Source organism: Taudactylus pleione, unplaced genomic scaffold (assembly GCF_031769625.1).
Source record: "Taudactylus pleione unplaced genomic scaffold, aTauple2 ptg000018l, whole genome shotgun sequence".
NCBI classification, from domain to species: domain Eukaryota; kingdom Metazoa; phylum Chordata; class Amphibia; order Anura; family Myobatrachidae; genus Taudactylus; species Taudactylus pleione.
Genome location: NW_028284420.1, coordinates 7,685,055 through 7,698,830, shown reverse-complemented (window position 1 = coordinate 7,698,830; position 13,776 = coordinate 7,685,055). Strand labels below are relative to the sequence as shown.

The 13,776-nt window shown below is 47.0% G+C and overlaps 1 protein-coding gene across 1 annotated transcript in view; it reads right to left on the bottom strand.

The window, feature by feature from the left end:
* DNAJC7 (DnaJ heat shock protein family (Hsp40) member C7) overlaps positions 1-569 on the bottom strand; it is an 86,906-nt gene extending 86,337 nt beyond the window's left edge. The window contains exon 1 of the mRNA XM_088442472.1: positions 423-569. Within this exon, the coding sequence (XP_088298598.1) occupies positions 423-496 (74 nt within the window). The 5' untranslated portion in view covers positions 497-569. The remainder of the gene's footprint in view (positions 1-422) is intronic.
* Positions 570-13,776: the final 13,207 nt, after the last annotated feature.

Sequence of the window (13,776 nt, the reverse complement as noted above, 5' to 3'; positions counted from 1 at the left end):
CGTGTTATTCCCAGTAACAATCTTCCAAGCGAAGACTGAATTGATAATGACATCAGGACAATATATTCGTAATTACCACAATAATGACAACTTGAGGTCCAGAAACAATATGTCCCCCTTTGTATTTACAAGTACGGTTGTCAGCTGCCAACATAATAACAGAATGATCCCACTCTAATATCAGCCCTGCAGCAGACTACACCTGTAACAGAGAACCGCATGACAGGAGGCATGGGGGCACAGGGCTGCCAGCAGTCACTAGTGGTAAGTGTCACATCGTGGGTGAGAGGCTCCAGTCAGGCCTCAGGATATCTCACCATCCCCCCTCCCCCTCTCTCTCAGGATGATCCCTCCACACGTGATCAACCCCATTCACTTCTCCCTCTGTGCCACTGTATTTACACCCCTAACCTCCCATATACCTCTCCAGCTCATCCGCGCTTCTCTCCGGTTCCACTGGCGCCATCATCACATCGCAGTCCACGGTTGCCGCCATCTTACCACCGGCTTACAAGGGAAGGAGAAAGAGACGCGACTTCCGGGTCCTCCGAGCCATCAGAAGTGCCAAACGGCCAACGCAACCCAACAACTACCATAGAGGTGTAAGACGATAGACGCCCCGGAATTACACAATCGGCCATCTTGGAAAAGGGTGCTTGCCCCATATAGAGTGTGGGCTGATAAAAACCGGAAGCTGTGTTGCCATGGAGATAAAGACTCCCGACCCGGTCCCTAAAGTTGTATGGTTTCAAATAACGGTATCAATTAAAACTGGGGTGTTGATTCCATAACATAACTGAATAGTTGACTTATGGAGCATACACACGGTCAGATTTGTCAGACTTGTCAGCTTTGTCAGATGAACGATTTGAACGATTTTACCAAAGTTTTGAACGATTTGAACGATTGAACGATTTGTGACTGCATTACAATGAATGGAATCGTCCAAGTCTGACTGCAAACACATCAGATGTCAGATATCGTTATCTGACAAACGGGAACGCGCATTGTAAATCGTCCATCGTTCAGGCATGTCAGATATGTCAGATTTTCCTTCAGATATGAACGACTGAACGATTTTTAAATCGTTATCGTTCATATCTGAAGGAAAAACCTGACCGTGTGTATGCACCATTATTTGTATGACAACTAAAGAGCTAACTTGATAATATTTTAAAATAATTCAGAGATAATTTCTACAAGATGATGTCTTATTAACTAGGTATGCTAGTGATTACTGTACCAGAAAAATACCTGAAGGTGGAAGCTAACCTTCTAATAACAATACATACGAAATAAAGAGGAAATCAGTACTAAATGGACAGCATATAAAAATTATCAATCCATCTTTCACCATGCTCTTGTGCTTCACACTTAATAGGTATACCCTTATAATATAATACATTATATATACGTATATACACTACCGTTCAAAAGTTTGGGGTCACTCAGACAATTTTGTGTTTTACATGAAAACTGACTTTTATCAAATGAGTTGCAAAATGAATAGAACATATAGTGAAGACATTGGCAAGGTTAGAAATAATGATTTTTATTTGAAATAATAATTTTGTCCTTCAAACTTTCCTTTCGTCAAAGAATGCTCCTTTTGCAGCAATTACAGCATTGCAGATCTTTGGCATTCTAGCTGTTAGTTTGTTGAGGTAATCTGAAGAATTTTCACCCCACACTTCCTGAAGCACCTCCCACAAGTTGGATTGGCTTGATGGGCACTTCTTGCATACCATACGGTCAAGCTGCTCCCACAACAGATCAATGGGGTTGAGATCTGGTGACTGTGCTAGCCACTCCATTACAGACAGAGTACCAGCTGCCTGCTTCTTCCCTAAATAATTGTTGCATAATTTGGAGGTGTACTTTGAGTCATTGTCCTGTTGGAGGTGGAAATTGGCTCCAACCAAGCGCTATCCACAGGGTATGGCACGGCGTTGCAAAATGGAATGATAGCCTTCCTTATTCAAAATCCCTTTTACCTTGTACAAATCTCCAACTTTACCAGCACCAAAGCAGCCCCAGACCATCACATTACCTCCACCATGCTTGACAGATGGCGTCAGGCACTCTTCCAGCATCTTTTCACTTGTTCTGCGTCTAAACAAATGTTCTTCTGTGTGATCCAAACACATCAAACTTCGATTCGTCTGTCCATAACACTTTTTTCCAATCTTCCTCTGTCCAATGTCTGTGTTATTTTGACCATATTAATCTTTTTCTTTTATTGGCCAGTCTCAGATATGGCTTTTTCTTTGCCACGCTGCCTAGAAGGCCAGCATCCCGGAGTCGCCTCTTCACTGTAGATATTGACACTGGCGTTTTGCGGGTACCATTTAATGAAGCTGCCAGTTGAAAACTTGTGAGGCATCTATTTCTCAAACTAGAGACTCTAATATACTTGTCTTCTTGCACATTTGTGCACCAGGGCCTCCCACTTCTCTTTCTACTCTGGTTAGAGCCTGTTTGTGCTGTTCTCTGAAGTAAGTAGTACACACCTGTTAAAGTGACGAATCATATTAAAGTGTTACTTCATTTTGTGTTCAAATGCTAAGAAGAAATGATATTTTGTGTGAGATATTGTGCTTGAGAAGGGCCTCATTCCTTATCTATCCTAACTCTTAGGAATGTATTCATATAGAATAACTTATGTTAACCAATTAAGGCTATAGTAGAGTGTATTTATCCTCTGTATTAAATTCTGATTTATATGACAGGAAAGATAAGAGATTCTATGGTTCTATTCAGAACAGTGGTGTAAAATGTCAGACACTGTTTACTATCGAGGATTTATGTTCTCCAAGGCTAGACATAGCTAATAAATCTGTCAAGGAGATATTTAAATTTATATCTGTAGATACTAATATTCGTTTATTGATAAGTTAGACAATACTGCCATCTACTGACGATGTATCTAATGCTTGAAATATATTCATAGATATTATATTTAGATCAGATAGGCAAAGTTATTGAGCATTAGACATTGCCAAAGAGACATGGGAGGGGCAGTCTAGTCCTTACAAAACGGTGATTGAGTATGTTTCTCAAATGCAGGAGAGAATTGCTGCGGTAGTGCCGATAGTGAGAGAGCACCTGGAACAGGCTCAACAAGCACAGCAGAGGGTATACAACCGCAATGCTCGGTTACGCAGCTTTGCTCCTGGGGACAGAGTGTTAGTATTGGTTCCCACTGTGGAAAATAAACTTTTGGCTAAATGGCAAGGGCCCTTTGAAATCTTAGAAAGAGTGGGGCAGGTCAATTACAAAGTTTACCAGCCAGGGAAAAGAAAGCCGGAACAGATATACTATATAAATCTGTTAAAGCCCTGGAAAGATAGAACGGTACTGTCGGCCGACCGAGCCCCTCCAGTAAATCCAGGGCCCTTAGTTCCCGAAGTGACCGTGGCAAAAACCCTGTCGGCAATTCAACAACAAGAGTTCAAGGAGTTTCTGATTAGAAATAGGGTGCTGTTCTCTGACGTACCTGGGAAAACCTCGGTCATTAAACATGACATCATCACTGACCCAGGGGTTAAAGTTAATCTAAAGCCCTATAGGTTACCAGAAGCACAAAGAGAATCGGTGTCGAAAGAAATTAAAAATATGCTAGAGTTAGGGGTTATTGAAGAATCACATAGTGAATGGTCAAGTCCCATTGTGTTGATTCCAAAGCCCGACGGGAGTGTGCGTTTCTGCAATGACTTACGAAAGTTGAACAGCGTTTCAAAATTCGTTGCCTACCCGATGCCAAGAGTGGATGAACTGATTGAGAGACTAGGGACGGCAAGGTATTTAACCACTCTTGACCTAACCAAAGGGTATTGGCAAGTACCGTTAACCGAGAGCGCCAAACAAAAGACAGCTTTTTCAGCGCCAGAGGGCTTGTTTCAGTACAAGATGTTGCCCTTCGGGCTACATGGGGCACCTGCTACCTTCCAAAGAATGATGGACAGGATTCTAAGGCCCCATAGACGGTATGCGGCTGCTTATCTGGATGACGTGGTCATTCATAGTCCTGATTGGCAGTCTCACTTACCCAGGGTACAAGCAGTGTTGGACTCCATCTATAAGGCAGGTTTGACAGCCAACCCAAAAAAGTGTTGTCTAGGCATGGAGGAAGTAAAATATCTGGGATACACCATTGGCAGAGGCCTGATAAAGCCTCAGCTCAATAAGGTTGATGCCATACAAAACTGGCCACGGCCTCTGAATAAGAAGCAGGTGAGAGCCTTCTTGGGAATTAAGGGGTACTACAGGAGGTTTATACCCAACTTTGCCACCATGGCAGTCCCACTGACTGACCTGACCAAAGGCAAACAAAAATTCATGGTAGAATGGAGTCCTGAGGCAGAGAAAGCTTTCCAGGAGTTGAAAGTAGCGTTGTGTTCCCAACCAGTCCTGATGACTCCTAATTTTGAAAGGGAATTCATAGTACAAACCGATGCATCACAAGTAGGTATAGGAGCAGTCCTGTCCCAGAACAAGGAGGGTGAGGAACACCCTATTTTCTATCTTAGCAGAAAGTTGAATGTACATGAGAGAAACTATGCCACAGTGGAGAAGGAGGCGTTGGCCATAAAGTGGGCGTTAGAGGCTCTCAGGTACTACTTGGTCGGAAGAAAGTTCAAATTGATCACTGACCATGCCCCTCTGAAGTTGATGTCTGAAAATAAGGACAGTAATGCGAGAATTACAAGATGGTTTTTGGCGTTACAAACTTTTAAATTTTCAGTGGAACACAGGCCAGGAAGCCAGCTGGCCAATGCTGACGCGTTGTCACGCGTTCATTGTTTGGGGGCTTCAGTTCCGCCCCACAGGTCGAAACAAAGGGGGGGATATGTGATAGGATCACTGGTAAAGTGGTCTGTGGCAGGTACATTTGTCCCAGATTCCTGTCTTTTGTGTTTTAAACCCCCAGGAGAAAGTCTGCAGTGTAGCAGGCTTGAGTTTCGGCTTTTTGAAAAGCCGGTTTGGGACCTGGGGGTTGTGGGTGAGAGGAGAGGGAGGGCTCCACCCACGGCCACTCCAGGTTTTGGTTCTCGCAGCCTGGTAACAGGCTTGTTAGTTTTCCACCTGAGAGTGGCCAATATAAGCCTAGTGTGTTTAGGGCTGATTGTCTCACCTGGGAGAGCAGACAGGGAGTTTGCTCAGAGACACTTGAAAACCTAACTGTGAGTGTTGTGCTGTGCCTTTTGTTGCTGGTGAGGGCATTAGGCCCTGCCAGGTTCTGGTAGTGAGGGAACCACCTGTGAAGTTAGTGCCCCGACAGGGCTAGGATTTATGTTTATGTTTTCTTTATGTTATTTCTGACATTGTACAATAAAGACTGGCGCCGACCAGCTTGTACTCGCATCCAGACTGGTGTGCTGCTTCCCTGCTGCTGTGTGTGTGTGTAAGGAAGGAGTCCCCTACCCAGGAGCGGGACCTCCTAATCTGACTGTGTCACAATATATATATATATATATATATATATATATATATAGTACCATCTGTTATCCATGAGGGATTCCATGTGAAAATCTTTTGTTCGCTCATCTAAACATAAATGTAGAGAAAAAAAAACAATTAGTATCATCGATTACTTTGTCAGGATTTTCTTGATCTTTCAAGTCCCACCTTTAATTTAAGAAACAATTGATCGACATCATATAAAGTATCCACTTATTCAATATCATTAATTAGTATTCTGCCAAGCTAAAATCTTGTGCTACATTTGTAGAGTTGTATTTTTCATAATATAATCCAGCGATATCATCAGACTCATGCTGATGAGTAAAATAATATAAACATCACATAATTGCAATTGGCTTATACATGTTTGCTTTTATGGTAGCATGATAGAGAAAAAGCTCTAAGATGGCTCCCAATCAGCAGCGGCTCCTGTCCTCATATCTAAGGGGTGCTGCTGCTGGCCTGACCAGGTCCTGACCTGAGCAATGAATCTGGCAGGTGCCGGGACCGGTGCATGAGTAGCGGTATCGCCGAGCAAGCGCATAACACTGGCTTCTGAGGATTGCATTGGTTGCAGCCCCAAGAAGCCCTGTAGGGCTGCCCAAAAGGCAGAGCAGCAGCTTCCACTGGAAGCTGCTCTCTGCTAATCGCAGCCCAGACTGGCAGTCCAAGGGGAAGGAGACACCTACCCCTGGGGCTGCCTATTCTCTTCGTGACTGGCAGGTGGCTCCTCCAATGGGGAGCCACATCCAGCCAGCGCAGTCATAGACTGCAATTGGCTCACTGAAGTAGCAGATTTTACTGGGGGGTGTGGCGGGGGGGGGGGGCTGCAGCCCTGAAACTTCTGTTTTGCAGCCATTTGATAAATCATTGACTGACAGACAAAAGAGTCCTGGGAGTCAGTGCTGATAGAAACAAAAGTAAGAGGAGAAAGGAGATAGCACCTGCTATGGAGAGGTCATGTATAGGGTGCATATAGCAACTGTGGTGTCTGTCCAAATACGCGTTCGCCCAGTGGCTTGCTCATATGCCTGAGACTGTCAGGTGTTGTTATGTAATGATGCATTGCTACACAATAAAATGGGTACCGGACTATGTATATTCCAACATACAGTATATTTTCTTTATTTATATAACTCCTCCAGCATGTACTTGGTTAGAAAATTATAAAGTAAATATATACAGCTCCTGTATCATCTTTCACAGTTTTTAAGTTACTAGGACTAGCAAACATGTTTCATTTGAGTGCAGGTCACTTCTCATGCTAGAATCTCCTGGGCAAAATAATTCCACAGCTACTCACACGTCACTCTCCCCCTGCTCCGCCTGTAGACTCTCTTCTATTCTGTTTCCTGTAACCTATGCAGTGCGCTCAAATGGCTGCCTCACCTGGTACTCGTGTAGGATGAACAATGCATGTATCTGATGATTTTGTAAGGATAGTGTATCTCACTTTATTATGTAGCATAGGCAAAACTAAGGGGTGGTCCGGGGGTGCATCGGACCACCCATTAGCCAGCCTGCCACAAATTTAAGACACCATCCGCAGCCAACACTACTTGTTAGACCCTCCCGAGCTCCGCCTCCTCTGCTGCATCTAATCACTTCAACAAGCCTCCTTCACGTGACATGACGTGATGGCGTCACACCGCGCTCTCTCTGCGATTCTTCATCATGTGAAGAACTTCAACAGAAGCGCAGAGGAGAGGACAGGACGTGAGCGGCACTGCAGGAGGAGAAGCCAAACAGCAAGCAGAAGCGGGAGGAGGTAAGTGTGCGCTGCGTTTGGCCTGGCTGGTGGCTGCAGACACAGAGGATTAGAGACATGGGAAGGCTGGATGATGAAGACATGGGGAGGATGGCTAATTGACACGGGGAGGCTGGTTGATTGATACAGGGGGGAGGTTGGCTGATTGACACGGGGGATGCTGGATGATTGACACAAGGGGAGGCTGGCTTGTTGACACACAGGTGAGGCTGACAGAGGGGGAGGCTAGTTGACACGGGGGGAATTCATATCAACGCTAATTTTATAGCGCCGGGAGCGAGCTCTCGGAGTTATTCAATTCAGTGCGCTGTGTGGTCAGAGAATGCCGTTATCACGTCTTAACAAGGGTGGTAAGGCGCGGTAACCGGCATTCTCTGACCAAAGTGCCGGGCGCACGGCTGTTAGCGACGCGCTATGCAGAAAAACAGCTGCGCGCCTGGCACTTTGGTCGGATTTTTCGCATCCCCAGGGGGGTGCGAGAAGAAATCCTTGGTCCGCCCAAACAGTGCGGTGTATTGAATAGCTTCAGGAGCTCCCTCCCGTCGCTATTTAACATCGCGTTAAATTGAATTCCCCCCATAATGAGGTCCCAGACATTATTGATATATGACATCAAGTATATAGCTACCTAATTTTGTTGGATAGCAAAGGTTAACTATGAAGGTATCATAGTGATCATTTATTAGATGATAGAAATGCATGTGCAAGCTATTTTGAGTACATGATTTATTAATGTCTTATTAGGTTCAATATCGCTGTATGTATAGAGTCCAGTGGAACACTAACCTGATATATATCTGCACTAAGTTGGGGCAGTGAAGGTATGTAATAAGTAAACTGAAATATGAGAATAATAATTGCACATTATGCTCAGGTTTCGATTAATTAAATCAAATTATGACATGTGTTAAAAAATAGTTTTGGGAAGGTTGTTAAAACTGAGAAGTATGTCTATCTGTTTCAACATTGATAGGTTTTGCATTGCCTGATTCATTGGATCTTCAATTGCATTGTAACATGACTCATTAATTGGGATATGTGTACATTTATTGAGGTATGTTATAAATTGGTTCATTACTGTCTTATTATAAATGCAGTTTTAATAATTTTGAGCTTGTTTACCATTGGTACACCTTGTATATAGTTTATAGATATACCCCTGAAGAAGTCTCGTGGAGAGACGAAATGCGTAGGGTTTAGAAGTGATAGGTGGTCTATTTGTTAGATCCAGTCCACTATTGGAACGTGGGTGAAAATTCACTAATAGTGGACAGCTGCTCAATATATATGGGATATTATGTAAGCAATTTCTTCTAATTTTGGAGCATTTTATGTATATTAATAAAATATTTTATATCTATTAATGTTGGCCTTGGGCCTGATTTTTGGGGTTTTCTTTGGTATGAGGGTGTCTTTTTAGGGCCCCAAGGAGTAATATTGACAAGCTCAGTAAATATTTCAAGGACTAATACGACAGAATCTGGAGCAAAGAGAAAGCCCCATAAGAAAACATTTATTCAAGATAAAAGCCGGAACCATAAAGCCCCTGAAGGAATGGTCCTTTATAAAAAACAAAAAAAATTCTAAGGATGTTTATGTGACATTGATTTTTATAAAGTGGTTTTCTGATTAGAGCACCCTGTCAGTATATTTGTTATATATATATATATATATATATATATATATATATAGTATATATATATATATATATATATATATATGTAAAATGGTTTAAATTTATACATTAAAGTCAACATGCACTTACCTTTGTTTCCCTGGAAGTCCCAGGGGAACCAGGGCTGGCTCTGTGTGGGTTGCTGGTTCCCCCAGCCCCTTCCAGAGAAACAGACTGCCCTCCCATGCAACCTCATGTGTGAAAGTGGTATGAGGAGGTGCATGGGGAGCTGGCCAATGCAGTCAGCTAATTATTTTCAGGGAGCTCCCAAGAGCCAGGAAACTCTGCCTGAGGACATTAATTGCCCATCTCTGGAGCTCGGATTCAGGCTAGTGGTAGCATCAGGGCTGGCTCCAGGGTTCGGAGCACCCTGTGCTGGCCCTCGAGAAGGCGCCCTAACATCACGCGCGGCTTCGCCGTACGCGACCAAATTTGGGGGTGTGGCCTAATTTCCATAGGCCACGCCCCCTCTGTGACGTTATTTGGAGGCGTGCCCGCATGGCATGCCTCCAAATAACGTCAGGCTGGCGGTAAAGCCCGTCACTGGCTGGGCTTCCACTAGCCCTCTCTCGTCAGTGAATGGTTGCCGCGTGCATCCATTCACACTCCGGGGGTCCGGCACCGCCGCACAGCTCCGGTGGTGGGGGTCCCCAACCTCCCGATTTGAACACCCATGGGCCACTTCGGCCCGCGGGTGGAACAGCAGGACAGTACAGCGCTGAAATCGGGATGCTGGGGAGGGTTGCCGCCCATCTACGGGTGGCGCCCCTGTGCGACCGCACTGGTCGAACACCCCTGGGTAGCATGCTTGGTCCCTTAACAGATTCCTGGAAGTACATTTCGTAGGGAAGATTTTTTTATAACAGACGTGACGGTGCCTGGGCGGGGACGAGCCCTGCGGGTGGGCTAAGGCACAGAGGGGTGACTACTCCCCAATGTCCATTAGGGACAACATTAAAGGTGGGCATGCAAGGCACATGCACTTCATTTGATTGGGTAAAAACCACAGGTGCGCACTTATCCCTGTTGTTATGTATATTGGGGTAACAAAAGAAGTCCTGCGAGCATGGTTTGTGAATCTTTTTGGACACCAAGAAGGAATGAACTGCTGTAACATCTGTGTCCTGTGATACCCCCAATGGGAAGAGTCTTTTTGAAGACTATTTGAGCAATAAAAATCTTGCCTTTAAGATGACTGACTCTATAACCTGCGACAACTGAATTGCGCCTACCGCTATTCTGTTCTTCTGGCTGTTCTGGATTGAGCCCAGTGTCTCCAAGCTCAAGCCTTCTGCCAGCTACCATGCAAAGCCTGGTCCATAATGAGGGATCAGTGGGTATCAGCTGATATCAATCAGGAGGTGTGGTCTCAGTTTGGCTATACATACGCAGCAGTGGCGGTTACAGGTGTCGATGTAGGAGCCTGGGAGAAGAGGTTCCAGGTGGTAGGAATCTGGGTGGAAATAAGCTTTTCCAAGTGCCGATTGTAGGAGTTTGGTGGTGGCAGCGTGTTACCTGTCCATGGCGCAGTGGGTGGAATCAGCAACAGGCAGTTACTTACGGTACTAGGGCATTACTAATACCCCAAGATCCAGTGGGATCAAAAACTTATCTGTGGCCGCTTGGAGCTGAGGTCATCCGGCCACAAGTGGTATCAGAGGGTAATGGGGCAGATTTGTACTGATGTGCAGTATCTTACAGTTATAGGCTCTGATAGTACATGTGGAGCGGAGCTGCCACATGCATGTAGTCTATCTTACAAAGAAGTCAAAGGATATGTAGTGTTCCCTCTAGCTCCGGCGGGAGGCAGGGCGCCGGAGCTAGAGAGGGCATGCCCGTGCGCGCGCCTTCGGCGCGAGCGCAACCGAGAAGGGGGCGTGGTCATCGGAAAAGGGGGCGTGTCTATAAGACGCGTCCCCTTTTCGTCACTCTTGGGGGCGTGCCCTGCACTTACGGACACGCCGGGCAGCCCCCAAGCCCTGCAGACAGGGAGACTAGATGCCGGGCGCATGCGCCCGGCGTCTATTCTCCGGTGGTGACAGGGTCACCGCATGTTTCTCCACCCGCGGGACACTGCGTCCCGCGGGTGAGAACGGCTCCCGCAGGCTGTGAGGGCAGGGCGCTTTTTGCCCTCCTCCTGGAGGGCAGGGTGCTTTTTGCCCTCCAGAAGGAGGACAGGGTGCCGCGCCCCGCCAAAACAGCCTAGCGGGAACGCTAGATATGCAACTCCCCCAGGTCAGTAGCAGTGCGAGGGAGCCAAAGGGCAAAATAGGTGCCAACCCCACCATATAATTAACAAAAAAGGAGCTGTGCTAGTGGAGGACATAAATGCTTCTAACATATTAAATGATAAAACTGTAGTAGCTTACAAAATCTTTTATTTATTTTTTAGGATCACAGATGCACAGGGTATGAGGGGAGTATGAGTCCCTGAGAGAGGGGGCCCAGGGCATGTGCCCCATTTTATTCCGGCTTTGAGTGTAAATTAATGATATTGCCCTGTAGGCCCCACCCAATTCTATCTCTGGGCCTAACTCAGACCCACTCGCGAGCGCTGAGCGCTCGCAAGCGGGTCAATGTTGGCCCAGTGCGCATGCGCACGACGGACCTGGCTCCATCGTGCGCATGCGCGAGACCCGAATAGCCAAGGCGTCGCTATGGGTCTCGTACCAAAGGAGGCATGCTGTCGATGGTGAGTGGCAGCACGCCCCCTTTGGTGGGCGTGCCGGGGGTGTGGCTGCCCAGACGGAGGCGTTCCCATGGGAACACCTACCGTCTGGGGCCGGCCCCACTAACATCACAAGTGATGTCAGTGGGAGTGCTTTTGGCTCTGATAGAGCCAAAAGCACTCCAAGGCTTGCGGCAACGAGACCCTACCACAAGGGTCTCGTCGCAAGCCCGATGGTCGCGATGGTCTTGACCATCGCGACCATCTTTTTGGCCGCTCGCTATAGCTGTGGGTGGTCACCCACAGCTATGCGAGCGGCCAGGAGGCCACTCTAAAAAAAGAGAAGGACGGCCCTGAATCAGAGTGAGCGCTCTGTCAGAGCGTCCGGCTCTGAATCAGGGCCTCTGTCTCTATGCCTCACTCTAATGTTTTTCTATAGCTCCTTTTTTTTCATTCACGACTCATTTACTCTTTCTTTTTTTTGGTTCTCCGCTGTTTCCCGCTCTTGTGTCCCCATTTTGAAATTTTTTTTTACATTAACATTTAACAGGGGTGTATCTAGGGGTCTAAGCGCCCCTGGCAAAGTCAGGGACAGGCATCCACCTTCCTCCCTGATATTTTTGGAAAAAATTAGACAGTTGCCCCCTTTCCCACTACATATTATCGATAGATAGATCAGCGGCCGCACTGGTGATCCAGGCTCTCTCTATCTCTCTACAGCAGCAGCAGCACATCACTTTGGATCCGATCAGTAATAAAGATCTTATCTGCATTGCTCACCGGGGGGCCCTCTCAGAATGGGGCCCAGGGGTACTCAGCAGGCAGAAAACCTCCTGGAGACTTAAGTTTAGTGAGGACTCTGCCCAGGGGTGGTCACACAGTGACATTGTAACTGGCCCTATGGTTAGATACGCTCATGTGTTCTAACAAGTGAATGAAATAACCCTAACCCTATGTATAGAAAGCAGCCACCTTACATCATGATCCAGTATAGTGCACTTCGTCGCTGGCTCAGCAGGTACTGTCCCGGCGACAGCAGCAGCCCTCCTTGGCATCTGCCAGGTACTCTACTCACTTGGTGCCAGCTCCTGTGCCCCCAGCCCACTAGGCTATATGGATATACAGTGCCAGCACAAAACAAATCCTTACCTGTATAGAAGTGGATGAGACAGCCGATTTCCAGTTCCATGGCCCCCTTCTGTACCCAGCACAGGTCCCTGAATCCCAGCTGGTAGAGGTAGTCATTCTGCACGAGCAGTGGCCTCTCGTGCGGCTCCATTCTGTGACTGCTCTCCCCGTGTAGCTGCACATACAGGGCACCCAGGGCCAGGACATGGTGCAGGAGGCGCACCTGGACTGTCAACGCCACACAGGGCTGCGACTCTGCGCTCAGCTCCTCCACAGACGACGAGGGAGAGGAGGACGCGGCCCCGCAATGGAAGAGCTCCGGCCCCTGGCACACATTGGGGCTCAGACTGTCAGAGTCCCGGAGCAGAGCCATGCCGCTGGCCACCTCCCAACACTCCCTCCCCAGGCATCTGATCTCCGGCACCTGCGGCATACCCGCCCAGGCTCCCACACGAACGCCTCCATCTCCGCTCTGTCCCCTTGGAGGCAGACGCAGCATCATGGGCCTGGCCTAGTACTCTCAGCACCCCAGATGACTCTCCCCCCGGCCGGAGCAGGTGGGCGGGTACAGGGGTGTATCTACTCCGTAGCTGCGGGTGACACCACCAGGTCGGCGCCCCCCCATTGGCTGCCGCCCCTGGCAAGTGCCATCCTGGCCAATGGGTAGATACGCCCCTGACATTTACAAAAAGTCAGTGGTACCAGTGCTCTATATTGCCAAAGGGTTAGGACTGTAAGTTGCTTAGGTGTGAGGAGTTTCATAAGTGCCCCTGTATAAATGCTTATATTAAAAAATAAATTTTCACCCAGTGCTTGGTATGATACAATCTATGATAATGCGAGTAAAGTATAAAGCAAATGAAGAACTGATGGTGTAGATTGCCGACTTGCGTGGTTTGATAGTCAAAGTTGTGTAATGGCAAAATTAGTTAAAACAAGACATTTATAGTCAGGTGCATAATGCCCCAAGAACAAGCAGGAACTGAAGACATTTGCAGTAGAGGCCTGGCAGAGCTTCACCAGGGATGAAACCCAGCGTCTGGAGATGTCTATCGGTTCCAGACTTCAGGCTGT